At 37.6% G+C, this 14,003-nt stretch overlaps 5 protein-coding genes across 9 annotated transcripts in view; 3 read left to right on the forward strand and 2 right to left on the reverse strand.

Annotated features, from left to right (window-relative positions):
• Positions 1–3: 3 nt before the first annotated feature.
• LOC108652679 (uncharacterized) lies at positions 4–3,982 on the forward strand. Its single transcript, XM_030386454.2, has 5 exons — positions 4–300; positions 2,306–2,377; positions 2,436–3,328; positions 3,393–3,614; positions 3,677–3,982. Exons 1-5 carry the CDS (start codon positions 97–99, stop codon positions 3,879–3,881), a joined length of 1,596 nt encoding a protein of 531 aa, XP_030242314.1. The 5' UTR covers positions 4–96; the 3' UTR covers positions 3,882–3,982.
• LOC108653947 (uncharacterized) lies at positions 348–2,139 on the forward strand. The gene is made up of 3 exons (XM_018104912.3): positions 348–900; positions 972–1,090; positions 1,513–2,139. Exons 1-3 carry the CDS (start codon positions 613–615, stop codon positions 1,724–1,726), a joined length of 621 nt encoding a protein of 206 aa, XP_017960401.1. The 5' UTR covers positions 348–612; the 3' UTR covers positions 1,727–2,139.
• On the reverse strand, positions 3,940–9,857 carry LOC108653949 (uncharacterized). 3 transcript variants are annotated; one of them, XM_089261896.1, is made up of 4 exons: positions 9,532–9,852; positions 9,244–9,405; positions 9,105–9,171; positions 3,940–4,355 (listed from the first exon to the last, which is right to left on the reverse strand). In XM_089261896.1, exons 2-4 carry the CDS (start codon positions 9,304–9,306, stop codon positions 4,006–4,008), a joined length of 480 nt encoding a protein of 159 aa, XP_089118022.1. In that variant the 5' UTR covers positions 9,307–9,405; positions 9,532–9,852; the 3' UTR covers positions 3,940–4,005. The 3 variants fall into 3 exon arrangements, with proteins under 3 accessions (XP_089118022.1, XP_089118023.1, XP_017960404.2); XM_089261897.1 differs by having other exon boundaries at positions 9,114–9,171; positions 9,244–9,857; XM_018104915.3 differs by lacking the exons at positions 9,105–9,171; positions 9,244–9,405; positions 9,532–9,852 and adding exons at positions 7,240–7,300; positions 7,377–8,246.
• Adck1 (aarF domain containing kinase 1) lies at positions 4,586–7,231 on the forward strand. 2 transcript variants are annotated; one of them, XM_018104905.3, is made up of 4 exons: positions 4,586–4,665; positions 5,465–6,146; positions 6,207–6,758; positions 6,834–7,231. In XM_018104905.3, exons 2-4 carry the CDS (start codon positions 5,493–5,495, stop codon positions 7,173–7,175), a joined length of 1,548 nt encoding a protein of 515 aa, XP_017960394.1. In that variant the 5' UTR covers positions 4,586–4,665; positions 5,465–5,492; the 3' UTR covers positions 7,176–7,231. The 2 variants fall into 2 exon arrangements, with proteins under 2 accessions (XP_017960394.1, XP_017960393.1); XM_018104904.3 differs by having other exon boundaries at positions 4,593–4,741.
• A 1,794-nt stretch (positions 9,858–11,651) lies between the features above and the next one.
• LOC108653939 (uncharacterized) overlaps positions 11,652–14,003 on the reverse strand; it is a 42,007-nt gene continuing 39,655 nt past the window's right edge. For both annotated transcript variants that reach the window (XM_089261332.1, XM_018104896.3), the window contains one exon: positions 11,652–12,000. The gene's annotated coding sequence lies outside the window, so the exon portion shown is untranslated. The remainder of the gene's footprint in view (positions 12,001–14,003) is intronic.

Genomic DNA, 14,003 nt, shown 5'->3' on the forward strand with positions numbered 1-14,003 from the left:
AGATGGTGGCAACGCCAATCAGCTGTTTCTTTCCGCATTCTGTTTCGTACATTACATGTTTTGCATTTCAAACAAAATTTATTGGAGTTTTTTATAATGGGTAAAAAAACCAAAGGTGGCGGCAAAAAGAGAAGAAGAATACATAAGCACCGTTATAAACAGAACAAGCAGCAATCGCCGCGTAAAGGCCGCAAAGCCTTACTGAGTGAAACGGCAGAAGAAACAAACACGTGCCCGACAACAGTTGAAAATAAAGTGCTTCCAGAGCCCTCTTGTTCTAGGACAACGCTGGAAATGGACGTGAGTATTGAATTACAATTAATTAATTATTATTGGTTATACATTAGTTAACGTGTCGCGTTTATTGGGGTTCGTTGTGTTTGATTTAAAGGGGGCTGCCGACGCGCTTGACGCAAATCGTATTGCGCAGGCGTCAGTCCCCCAAACACTAACCAAAAAAGAGAAGGAATTTTTGCGAAAAACTCAGCGCGAGTTCCAGAACAAAAATTTCTACCAAATTGAATCAGTGCAAAAATTTGTGAAAATAAAGTGGCCAAAAAGTGTAATTGAAACCACCTAAATAACTAGAGTTACAAAAGTTAACTGAACGAAATGGAACAAATCTGGCGTAATATCTGTGCCCACTACGATGTTCCAGAGGATGTGACCAATGCCTGGTTTGCACGCATCGAACAGCATCTCAGCGAGGACAGTCCCAATCGCGCCTACCACAACTGGCAGGAGATGATGCAGCGCAAGCACGAGCATCTGTCGGACTGTGCACCGAGTATTGCTCTGGCTGCATTCTTTCAATACTATCATTTCGATGGCAATCGCAGCTGTGTGCAGCAGAATTGCGAGGTCTTTGAGGAATTTTGTCGCGATGCTATGATTGAGGATGTGAGTAACTGTAGAAGATGCACATATGAATATACACAAATATTTGAATGTTTTGAAATGATGTAATGCAGGAGCATGCCAAATCGCTTGTCTGCAATCTGCTGGGTCGCAAGACACCAGATAATGAGGTCACCTGGTCACATGATGAGGAAGCCAATTTGTTGCAGGATGTCGATTTGGTTGTGTTGGCGTATGTATGAAATATAAAAGCCTTAAATATACCCTGTATCCAAATGTAGTGTAGTACTATTAGAAATTTTTGTTATTATGGGTCAACATATGTAGAAGGACTGTCTGTCTGTCGACATTATTATATGGTTAAGAATATGTTTTAGAATGTTTTAGAATATGTTGATAACTGCGAGTGCATTGATATGCCTTTGTCAGCTTATCCAATTTCTTAAACATATTGAATAAGTCAATATATTGACGATACACTTAATGCCGCACCCAAGCAAGTATAAGTTGAATAGGTTTGAGGGTATTAGTAGGAATAAATCTTTTTCAATAGTAAAAATCTTGCCTGTATGCAGGGGTACAAACCTAGTCGAGCACCCTCGACTAGCTCATTTGTTAAGAAGAGTCTAAATGCTGTTCCTCTGTCACGTTCAGTGCTCCGCCGGATGAATATAAACACTATACTCAACTCTTACGTCACGAGTACGCCAATCTGGATGACGAGAGCTATAAAATGATGCGTGTCAAAGTCTTGGAGACATTGTTGCTAATACCAAGCATTTATGCGACAGCCGAGTACCACGAGAAGTACGAGGAGCTGGCACGTGCCAATATACGGAATGAGATACGTGAGCTAAAGCAACAGTAGGAGTTTCAGACGGAATGTAGTTAGTAAATGATTTGGAATCAAGAATGCCCAGTCAACAGTATACAATATGCAGCTTTTGTCTACAAATATGAGTGTGTTGCCTTTTTATATAACTAAATGTTGTCAAGAAATCAAAAAATCGATTTTCCTTTAAATTCATAGGAGAAGAAGTCAATCTATCTATAGTGTATCATTCGAGTGATATGAACGATCTTAGCTAGCTGAATTTACAAGCGATGCGCCAATCATATTTTTAGTTAACAACACTCTGAAACAAGCTCCTCTGTTAAGTGTCTAACCATAGTGGTAATTTAATCAAAATAAATGTAAACTGATATTGCCATACGTAAGCTATTCATGCGATTCAATAATAATGCTCGATGTATATACATATAATCGAAAAACCGATCAAATTGTAGTTTTATTCAAAAAGCACCTTAAAGTAAACTCGACTAGTGAGCGCAGTAAGTACGAAAACAATTTTTCAATGTGTCAACATTTTGAGTACCAATTTTAATATATTTACTTTTGTACGTACACACATATGTACACATACGCCCATTTCTCACCCAACACCAGTTAAAATTAAGCACCGATGATTCTACAACAATGCCGTCGCAATTCCAAAAGTTTAAGGATAGTTTGGTAAAAGTAAGTTATGAATTTATATGTTTTAGTAATTGTATACTTAAATCTCAGTTTGTTTTAGAAGAAGCTTAAGCGCTTGCAGAAGAAGAAATCACAGGAAAAAAATTCAAATAAAAGCTATACAGTAAAGCTTGCCAATTCCATTAAGCGTCGTGCAGTTAATTCACAAAGCAAAAATCCATCATCTGCACCCAAACAGCAGCAACAGCCAAAACAGAAACAACAGCCGCAAAAGCAAAATTCACTGCCCAAGCCCACGTTTTATCCCACCAGACAACGACAATCCGCAGTAGAAGAGAGCGAGATAATCGAAGAGATTGAGAGCAGCGATGACGATGATTGCATTGTCCTGGAACCGCATATGACTAAAATCACTATTGATACAGATGATGAGCCGGAGGATGAGTCATCGAAGGAGCCAGTCGCCGCCAAAGTAGAGGATAAAAAAACCGTAGTTAATTTCTTTGAAGTCGATACTAAACGTAGATATCAGTTATGGGCCCGTTTTGTAAATGGCACAAACGAGAGCAGCGTAGTATATGACACAAATAATGCGAGTCCATTATCAACGGAAAGTTCGTCGAGTATAATCATTGATGATGGCGGCGATGACGCTAAGAAAGTAGAACAGAAACAGCCTGTTGCACAGAATTTATTAGATGATAGTGTGATATTTGTACAAGAAGACTTTATACCGCTGTCGAGTGGTAAGGATGATGGTGACGGTGTTAGTCCGCAGCGAAAGCGTCACTCGAAGTCGACAGAAGACGGACCGAAAGCTGCTAAGACACCAAAGATGGTCACACAGCGGATGAACGAAGGCCTATTTACCTCAACGGAGCGCAAAAAACTCGCCGATTATAATAGCAATACATATAACCCAGGAGTAGAGTCGAATGCGCCAGTAACTCATAAACGTTCCATTATCATAGACGGCAGCAATGTGGCCTTTGGGTGAGCATTTATTCTCTAGTAAATTACTTGAGTCTAATCTTATGTCTATTCCTTGCATTTACAGTCATGGTCGCTCCAATATATTTTCTTCGGAGGGCATAAAATATTGTGTGGAGTACTTTGAGAAGATGGGACACGATGTAAAGGCTGTAATTCCATTGTTTCGACGAAATAATAACAAATCATCGAATCCTGCCCTGCTCGATCAATTGTATAAAGAGGGCAAAATTGTATTTACTCCCTGTAAAAATTTACCCAACCAACAGGCCATCAGCTATGATGATCGGTAAGTCATAAAATTTTTTTTACTCATTAAATTTTTATTTTCAATATTTATTTTCTTTTCAGCTTTATACTTCAGTTAGCTTATGAGCGTAATGCAGCAGTTGTCTCCAATGATAATTATCGGGATCTCATCAATGAGAATGCGGCATTTAAGAAAATCATTGAGAATCGTGTGATTGGATATTCGTGGTGCGATAACATACTGATATTACCCAAGGATCCGTATGGAAGATTTGGGCCACCTTTGGCTGAAATTTTACGTTGTTAGCGTTCAAAATTTTTTCTTTTCCTATTTTTTGTTTATCGTTAGATTTAGTAAAGTGAAATTTGTATTGAAGTTAAATATATTTACGTATTATAAGAATATAAGAGATATAATTGAAGTGTTGCATTTATGTTTCGATTCTAGGCGCAACCGAAACAACTGTGGTTGTGGATATAGTTGTGGTGCTTGTCGGAGCTTCGAGAATGTCTATGGTTCTCTGATAATCTGGCGGTGGCTCATTTAAAGCTGCTGCGGCAATCAGATTCGGATTGCTGCAGCCCAATTCCGTTGTGATGGTCAGAGTAGAGGCACCTAGGTTGCCGTCCTTGCTACAGATGTTAAGCTCGTCATAGCTGGGCGGTAGATCCATGCCCTTTGGCAATATGGTCATGTCGTTGTTGTCCACTTCAAGGTTAACGCCGCCATTGCCCATGTTAGTGTTGTTGTTGGTGACGCTTATTTCCATTTCACGTCGTGCTGCAGACGTAAATTGGCAAATTGAATATATAAATATATTTAAATGAAATATATAAATATTGAATAGTATAACTACCTATAATTGTATGCTTAAATATATCTTATCTCTATTTTGTGTTAAATTCAAATTATGATTTATCGACTTGTACTCACTTATCGATAACAGTACAATTGCGCTTTTATCACTCTCTACTTTGGTGCGCTGCATACGCGGCTCGAACAGCTGACAGTTCGTTTCAGTTGCGCGCAGCTGAGCAAGCAGCAACAGATTTGAAGCTGCTTCTCTTTTGTCTTTTACTAATATTTGTGTGTAAGTCTAAACAACAGTCACTAGTAAACAAGCACATGTATTGCAACTAAGAGATTTTTGAGCGCGCTAAAACGTCGTAAGTGAAACCCTCTGGCCAAGAAGTTTGGCCCAAAACTTCGATTAGTCATTTATGTAATAGACAACAAACATTACAATTGCTGACGTTTAAGCAATACAAGGTGAAAGTTTTTGGATGGGCAAAATATGTAAATTGTGACTCAATGCAGGTGCAACAGGTTTTGGGGTTAAACGTATCTGGCAAATTAATTATGGAAATCTATATTAGCAAAGTGTAAGGTGATAAATGGTGTTTTTCTTGCGTTTTCTTGTGTGTTGCCAATTTGGTTTTGGCAGCTTAATGATGAGTGAAAGTTTACAACGAAGGGCCAAAGAGATCGTGTTACGTGTTTGGAGTGGCCCAGCGATCTACATTTTATCAACATGAGCGGGAAAATAACACTTTAAAGGCTAGCAAAGTTCAAGCACATTGTATGCAGTCCAAAGGTTTTTAGTTTGCCTGAACTAGTTCTTTGGGTTAGAGGGTTGAAATTTAAACGGAATGATAAGCTGTTGATATAATAGTTTATTGGGTGCAGCTTCATGTTGACTGGACAGAATATTATTTAAGTTGAGAGTGGAAGAGCTTTCTTAAATCTTAGTTGAGCTTTTTCTTTTGGGGTTGAGCACTTGACACTGAAACGGAATGACAACCTGTTGATTTAACGGTTCATTAAACACAGCTCGTGCTGTCTACGAAAATTGTAAGAAAACTAATACAAACTTGTTTGCATCTTTTCAGCTCGAACTGTGCATCAAATCTGTCTTAGATGTTGCGACGCGTGCTTGGGTTTAGCGCTTTAGGCGCTGGCCTCGTCAGCACTGGCCTGAGCCTCCACACGAATGACTATGAACTCAATTCGCTGGGTATTGTGCGTTTGACGCGTTCTGCCTGCGCTGTGGTCGATGTGGCGCTCACCTACAAGCGGGAGCTCTATTATAAGGAGTGGGACAAGTCCACGCCCGAGTACAAGGCTGAGAAGAGTCGCGTGCATAAAATCGCCGCTGAGAAACTACTCGAGCTCATCTGCACAAACAAGGGCGTATATATCAAAGTGGGTCAACATATTGGAGCACTGGAATATTTGCTGCCCAAGGAGTTTGTACAGACAATGAAGGTGCTGCATTCGGATGCGCCACAGAATCCTATCGAGGATTTATACAAGGTCATACGACAGGACTTGAAACGGAATCCCGAGGACTTCTTCGATGACTTTGAGCGTGAGCCGCTGGGCACTGCATCATTGGCACAGGTGCACAAAGCGCGACTGAAGACAGGTGAAGTGGTGGCTGTTAAGGTGCAGCATCCATATGTCAAAGGCAACTCGCGCGTCGACATGAAGACCATGGAGCTGGCCGTCAAAGTGCTGGCGCTCATATTTCCCGACTTTAAAATACAATGGCTTGTCGAGGAGTCCAAGAAGGTAATGTGCCCATTAATGAGGAAGTATAGAGAATTACATTACAAAGAATTTCCTTTTTAGAATCTGCCCATTGAGCTGGACTTTCTGAACGAGGGCAAAAATGCCGAAAAGGTCGCCGAGCAGTTTAAGAAATACAGCTGGCTGCGTGTGCCGAAAATCTACTGGGAGCTGAGCTCATCCCGTGTGCTAGTCATGGAGTATCTGGAGGGCGGACATGTCACAGATTTGGATTACATTAAGAAGCATAATATTGATGCCTTTGCGGTGGCCAACAGAATCGGACAGCTTTACTCGGAGATGATCTTCTCCACGGGCTTTGTGCACAGCGATCCACATCCGGGCAACATACTGGTGCGGCAGACGCCCAAAAACAATTTAGAAATCGTTTTGCTGGATCATGGACTCTATGCGAATCTTAGCGATAAATTTCGCTATGAATACTCAAAGCTCTGGCTAAGCATCTTGAATGTCGATCGCAAATCCATGCGACAGCACAGCGAGCAGCTGGGCATCAAAGGCGATCTGTATGGACTGTTTGTTTGCATGGTGACGGGCCGACCCTGGGATACACTGATGCAGGGCATTAACAAAGTCAAATATTCCAAAGAAGAGGTGAACCACTCAATTGGCCCCAGTTTCATGTGCATTTTGTCTTATATATGCTTTGCTTCTCTTTCGGTTTTGCAGAAGAACACACTGCAGAGCAACACGTCGCTTGTGCTGCCTCACATTTCGGATGTGCTCGAGCAGGTGGATCGGCAAATGTTGCTCATACTGAAGACAAACGATTTGATACGCGGCATTGAGTCAACGCTGCGCACACAGAACCGCATGACCGCCTTCTGGGTGATGTCCAAGTGCTGTGTGCAATCCTCCTACGCGGAGCAGCTGGCCAAGCAACCGGAGGCAGCGAAACGCTGGCAGTTGAGGCTACGCGAACGTTGGGATCTATTCAAATTGAATATCTACTACCTCTATCTGGGGTTAATTAACTTTGGATTTCTTGCGGCGCTCAAGCAGGTGCTCTAGCTTGGACAGCACTTGGAATGAAGTACAAATTAAAATGGGATAAATGCAAACTAAAATGAATTACCTCGTTGTCTCTGCAGGATCAGGCGGCGTTCGTTCTCCCGACGCTTGCGCTGCACGGAGCTCTAGTGTTATGGTTGTTTGAAGAGTTAAATTAGCTCATCGATTATGGATAGTTATAAGATCTAAGCGATATGTTACCATTATAACCGCCAATGGCAGCAGTATGACAAAGAGAAAAATCAGCACAATGTAGAACGCGTAGCCCGAGTAGAAGTACACATAATCCGGCTGTGGATAGTAATACGGATAGTCTTCTGAGTTGCCATTGGGAAACGGTGCAAAGGTACTGTTGCCGATATATGTGCTGTTCGTCGAGCTTGGAATTGTGGCAGCCGTTGTGGACGCCACTGGGGCTGTCACTGCCATTGATGGCGTTGCAGGTGCCATTCAGAAATATTGTTTCTACTCGTTGTGTCCGCTCGAATTGAACTGAAGCCCCCCAAATTGATGGGCGACCGACCACTCATCCATGGGTCAGGCTCATGGTTCACATATTTGCTTTGTAATCATTAGCTGATAAGGTTGACAAAAAAAAAAAAAAAAACCTAGAAGCGAAGCACTACCTAGGCCGGGGGCTTAAGTTTGGTGTGCTGTTTGCCTGACCCCCCGAGCACCCCCCGGCTGACTCAAGCAAGGCATTGCTTTATCTAATGAGGCGCTATGATAAATGTGTGCAAATGACACACAAACTGCGTGAACGTGTATCTATCCAACTATCTATCTATATATATATATAATATATATTTAAGATATGTGTGTAAGATATCTGCATGTATGTGTTATTGCTTGTTTATATGATTTATAGCAAGTTTTCCATTGTCAAGACGTTCCCTGTTTTTTTTTTTATTATTATATTTTGTGTTTGGGAGGTGTAATATTTGCTTTAGGCATGGACTAAAATCTATTTATGTGCAAGACTCACGCAACGGAATGGAATCATGTTTAATTCAAGAGCTTGTAGCTATTCATAATTGTATAATTTATAAAAGTGAAGCCATTTCTCTATAATTTATATGTTAATATGTTTCTAATTGACTATTATTATTATTGTTTACTTGAGAACTGTTGGGAGCGCACAAATTAATGTTAATAATTTAAAGTTTATTAAATGTTCATGAATTATTATTTTGATATATTGATAAATATTTAATACTTTTTATATTTTTAAAAATTATATAAATGATTTGTACTTCTTAATTTTTATAATATAAACAATTAAAATTAGTTTACTTTATAGATTAATTATTTTTAATATAATTATGATTTTGCAAAATTTTTATTGTCAATTATTTATGTTTTAAATATTTGTAGGAATGTTACATTAATTATACTTTAAAAATTTTGTGGAATTTCTTTAAATATGCTTAATTACTTGTGGTGTAATTAAGACTAAAGCATAATTCCTAGAGTATTTCAATATTTTAGTTAAGTTATCTAAGAAATTACCTAAGTTTTTCACTTAGTATAAATAGAAATGATGTCTTTTAGTCTTATACATAAGTAATTAAGCAGTCATTAATTAATTACTTAAATAATTAAATTAACTGCTTAAGAGTTTGAATTATCAATTATAATTATTAAAGTAATTAAGCATTTTAATGTATAAATAACTAAAGTAACTGTTCAGTCGAAGTTAGATTACTTAAGTAATTAAAATTAAAATGCTTAAATACTTAAGTAATTATAAGACATATATATCATTCCGTATAATTCTAACTGCCTTTGTTCAGCTCTTTGTACTTAGTGAATGAATTTTCACAACACTCACGAACAAAGACAAGAAGAGGCACGACTTACGCCCATCTCTAGCAATCTTGTCGATGGCATAAGAATCTAGTGCAAATATTGGCGATTATGTTTACTTACCTTGCTCACCTTGCGACATTTCCTTCAGCTGCTTGAGCATATAAAACCTATAAGCAATCATAATCGACTGCAATTGCAATGTCAAAGATTAAATATTAATATTAGCAATTAACCATAGTCACAATAGATATTCACTTACGCGTATGAGGAAGAGGCAGAAGCAAACGACGGCCAATATAATCAGCAGACTCGACGAATCCATTTTTAATGCACTTTCTTAATTGTAGGCAATAATTAACGTATTTGTATTTCGATTGTTTCTTTCAAAGATTTGCAGTGGCTTGATGATTCACAGTAAGCTCTAGCGCATGTCCAACGATAAGATATGAATATGGATACGCTGATATATGTATATATAAATATATATACATATATGTATATATATGTATAAGGTTTCTATATGTTTATTTGCGTTGTATTTGATTACATTTTAATCAGTATTTCAAGAACTATATATCACCACAAATCGATTCGCTAGCTCACTAGCTCGCTCTCTCTTTCTTGCACTCACTTTCTATCGCTCTCGCTCTTTCGCTCTTGAATTGCGTGGGCGCTCGCCTAATTATGTGAGGACAACTCGATTTGGCTTGCGGATTGCGAATGGATTTAGCTGCCTGTTGCGTGCTAATAAAAATAATTAATATTATTAAGCTTTTGCTATGCTCTGCCAACGGGTATTTTCGTTTTTATCAACAATCTCAGATAACGGGCACATTTGTAGAAGAAAAGAATTATATAAGTTTAGATTGTTCCCTTTACTTTTCATATATATTATTTCAAAAGCTGCTTTGTTTTTTCTTCTTCTTTCCATCCCATTTGTTATTTAGCCGTTTTCTGCTGCTGTTTAGCTATAGCTAAAATCTAGTTTAAAGTGTTTAACTATATTTCTAGCTGAGAGCCATGATCTTAACACATGAACAACATCGTATATAAATAGATCAACAATATATAATCTATTCTAAGTGTGAATTTTGTAGATTAACTTTCTGTTTATTAAAACTATTTTTAGAACATGCTCTTATCACTATTTGTTATGCTTTTTTATACTCATAATTTTTTATAATTGTATAAAAATCCTATTAATGTGTCATACTCTATATCACTCTAGGTACATATCGTTATTGGCAAATCAGAAGCTGTACTCTTCATAGGGTATGTATTAGTTCGTTCAAGCCTTTGTTCACTTTCAGCTCTTCTTCTTCTTCTTCTGCATGGCATTGCCTTATCTCGATTTGTGCTCTGGCGGCCTTCTCTTCACTTCAATAAGCAGATGGCATTCCACTTTTTGCCTGTTTATGGCTTTTTGGGTTATCGCTGTGCAAAGCCGCCAGCAGGCGAGACGTGTTGTCTGTTTGGCCACGCCCACCACGCTCACACACAGTTGTTGAGCAAATTGCGTAGACATAGCAGGCAGCAGAGGCAGCAGTTGCAGTCGTTAACCGTTAATTAAAGTGAATGGCCGTTCTGGCTTTCTGGCCGAGATGCACCTTGACCTGGCCCAAAGCCATCAGCACACACACAAACACACACATACCAGCATACACCCACACCCACACACACACACACAGCCTCGCATATGATTATCGCTCTTTTGTGCATTGCGCTGCCTGAAATTTTCGCCGTGTTGCGGCTCATTTGCATAACGCCGCGGCTCGAACATAAATTATGGCAGGTGAGAACGAGCACCTGGGCGCCAGAAAAAAAATACAATCCTTATGTTGTTGTTGTTTTTCATTTTTCTTATTATTGCATTATGCAGTGTGTGTGTGTGTTGGTGTTGGTTGCTGGTACCTATGTGTGTGTGTGTCTGGCCTTCGGTGTGTTTGTTCTCTTTTGGTTTGTGCTTTTTCACTTTGCGTCTAGCATTAAGACAAATCGTTTTAGACTTATAAATTATGCTAGAAACATATAGACTGGAGAAAAAGGTGAAAAAACTGAAAACAAAACCAAAAATAATATCATCTCTATTTGATAAGCAAAATGAAAACTGATAATATCTAGGTAAGTCAGAAACCATTAATGTTTATATTTGACTCGATCTGAAACTGAGGACTTACCTTAATTATGTATATAATTTGTTTTTTTTTATATATTTAGTATTTAATATATATAATATTTTATATACATATATATGTATATATATTTATTTTTTTATATTTTTATATCATGTTTTTTTTTATTTAATAAAACCCATTTTTAATTGATTTTCCAAACATATATATTTCGATTTAAAATCAATAAATTATATTATAAAGAAAAAGCACCAGACACGAAAAAGTTACAATTTTTCTCATATTTCATACAACAATTTGAATCGCTCACAATAATTATATGTATAGTAAATATGTATATATGTATTTCTAACACCAATTTCATTTATTCATCAGTTAATACTTTTGTTTTTTATTATATTACATTCTAGTTTGCTAAATTTGTTATTATTAAAACTTGGCACAGTATTATGGAATAAACAAATAAAAGAGAATTAAATAAAGGAATATATATTATTAATATATGTACATATATATGTATATATATTATTATATATATATATATATGTACCGATAATAATTTTGCAACAATTTCTATTTGATTTCAATTCTCATTTATAACTATGTGTGTATAGATCTTGGTTTTAATTCTCTTTTAAATAAATAAAGCTTTGCTCTTCGCCTGTTGCACGACAGTTAAATAAAATTTACACACGCACACACACACAACTTGAGCGTGTGTGTGTGTTTGTTTGCTATTTGCATGCAATTAACATGCCTCAATTCAATTGAAATTTAATTAGCTGACATTTTCATTTACGTTCTGTATCGCTATATATGTATGTATGTGTGTGTGTACGTATGCATATATATTTTTATTTTCCATTGATTTATCGCTCGTCTAACTGCAAAAGAGAAATTGGAAAAAATATATATTATTTGTTGACTCAATTTCAGTGTAGCATAAATATCGTGCGCGTTGCATCAACATTTGGTTTTTAACTGTTTTTTTTTTCTTTCTTTTTTTCCATAAAAAATAGATAACTTTACGCAAAGAGGTCGAGCGGCTTGTATTTACATAGAGGAAGTGTGGGTGAGAGGCAATTCCCATCAAATAATTTCCCTTATAGGAATTTCCCTTTGATATGATCTGCCACAGATTTACATACACGCGCATACATGTGAATGCATATTTGCACATTTTAATACTGCCCGCTGCTCGCATTGTTTCTGGATTTTGCGGTACATTTTAATAACATTTACAAATACAAATAGATTTTTTGCTTCCATGAGAGCAAACAGCATAGCATAAATATTATATATATTGTATAAATTTGCGTTTGCTTCGTGTTTTTACAGACTTTTATAAAAAATGCATAGTCAAAGGCAGAAGAGGCACAGTTAGTGGGAGTGAGAGGTGGCTCTTGGCATAAATAAATTCCCCCCTTTTCAAATAATTTCCTTTTTTGCCTATGTCCAAATATGCAGAGCATATTTTAATGTTAAGCCTAAAAGTAAGCTATACAAAATTTATAATTCCCTTTGATTTCGCATTGTTTGCGCATTCTGTGTGACATTTTAATGAATTTAAATGCGAATGCTGTTGTCTTGTTAATAGTTGCGTGCTGCTGCTATGTGGTTGTTGTTGTTGTTCCTAAGCTAACAATGTTAACTAAAATGTCAAACATATAAGACCTTAATCAAATATGCACATTCACACGCACACACTCGCACTCACACACTCACATAGTTTGTTAGGTAAACTGTAGAGCAAATTGTGAAAGAAACACAAGACACAAATCAATTTGCATGAGGATTGAAACTTTGTAGCTTGCCGCAGCCGAAACTTTGTTTAGTGAGTGTGTGTGGGAATGTGTTTATATGTGTGTGTGTGTGATTCTAGCAATGTCTTAAATTTGAAATTCAAATTTATGAAATTGCTGCAGTTGAGGAGCACACACACATATGGACACACATGTATAAAAACTAATATATGTATGGGCATACCTCACTCACACAGGCACATACACGCTCACTTGCTAATATATGTATGGGCATTTCTCTCTTCAGCTTCTCGTCTCCCTCTCTCTCTCTCACACACACACAAATTTGTGGCTGATGCCTTTACAATTAGATGGCATAGCATGCTAGCACACTCACACACACGTCATAAAAACCTTTTTATGTGGTGCAAATTTTATGAATAGTCTGGCAACTCCAGACCCCCACCCAGGCCCCCTCTTCGACTTTGTGTCCATTTGCCTGTTGTAAGTCGTTCAGCTGGAATCAAGTTGTTGGCACAATTAGTGTGGGCGTGGCGGCTGCTGTTGTCTGCCGTCTGCCGTCTGCCGTCTGCATGGGCGTTGTTGTTGGGGCTGGGCGTGGAGGCGTGTCTGTTGCGGCTTTCATTATCGGGTACGTGCCTCATTTTGTCCATGAATAAAGTTAAGTAAAATTAATTGCGTAGCCGCTGGCGCCAAAAGTGTGCGAAATGTTGCCGCTTTTGTTTGCTTACTTTTTTGATAACAACAACATCAACAACAGCCAAAACAATTGTAGCAACAACAACAACAACAACAATTATCACAACAGCAGCAGCAGCAGCAGCTCGAGGAAAGTTTTTGAATAATTTCATTAATGTATTTGGTAAAAATTTTCTGGCGCGTGAGATATTTGCAAGTAATTTTCATACACCCACACACACGCGCGTAATTATAGCATCTGCTTGTTATAATTTATAATTAGCTCAACAAAAATATGAACCGAAAAAATAAATATAATTTTTGTTTATTTTGGGCAACAAAACAATCAAAGCAGCGCTACCTTAGCTGGTTTTAAGCTGGGCTTAATAGAGTTATATTTTTGGGTAAATTTCTGAGAAATTTTTATAAAAACAGTAAACAATCAA

The sequence above is a fragment of the Drosophila navojoa genome, chromosome 5 (genome assembly GCF_054131105.1).
Source record: "Drosophila navojoa isolate 15081-1374.11 chromosome 5, UAZ_NAV_1.0, whole genome shotgun sequence".
NCBI lineage: Eukaryota > Metazoa > Arthropoda > Insecta > Diptera > Drosophilidae > Drosophila > Drosophila navojoa.

Coding starts and splice junctions, on each gene's coding strand:
- LOC108653947 (XM_018104912.3), top strand. CDS start 613: ATGGAACAAATCTGGCGTAATATCTGTGCCCACTACGATGTTCCAGAG. Junction 901..971: donor GCGATGCTATGATTGAGGAT/GTGAGTAACTGT, acceptor GATGTAATGCAG/GAGCATGCCAAATCGCTTGT. Junction 1,091..1,512: donor GTCGATTTGGTTGTGTTGGC/GTATGTATGAAA, acceptor TGTCACGTTCAG/TGCTCCGCCGGATGAATATA.
- LOC108653949 (XM_018104915.3), bottom strand. CDS start 7,625: ATGGCACCTGCAACGCCATCAATGGCAGTGACAGCCCCAGTGGCGTCC. Junction 7,301..7,376: donor TGCCATTGGCGGTTATAATG/GTAACATATCGC, acceptor CCATAACACTAG/AGCTCCGTGCAGCGCAAGCG. Junction 4,356..7,239: donor GATCCTGCAGAGACAACGAG/GTAATTCATTTT, acceptor TTACGTCTGCAG/CACGACGTGAAATGGAAATA.
- Adck1 (XM_018104905.3), top strand. CDS start 5,493: ATGTTGCGACGCGTGCTTGGGTTTAGCGCTTTAGGCGCTGGCCTCGTC. Junction 6,147..6,206: donor TTGTCGAGGAGTCCAAGAAG/GTAATGTGCCCA, acceptor TTTCCTTTTTAG/AATCTGCCCATTGAGCTGGA. Junction 6,759..6,833: donor TCAAATATTCCAAAGAAGAG/GTGAACCACTCA, acceptor TCGGTTTTGCAG/AAGAACACACTGCAGAGCAA.
- LOC108652679 (XM_030386454.2), top strand. CDS start 97: ATGGGTAAAAAAACCAAAGGTGGCGGCAAAAAGAGAAGAAGAATACAT. Junction 3,329..3,392: donor GGCAGCAATGTGGCCTTTGG/GTGAGCATTTAT, acceptor TTGCATTTACAG/TCATGGTCGCTCCAATATAT. Junction 3,615..3,676: donor GCCATCAGCTATGATGATCG/GTAAGTCATAAA, acceptor TTTTCTTTTCAG/CTTTATACTTCAGTTAGCTT.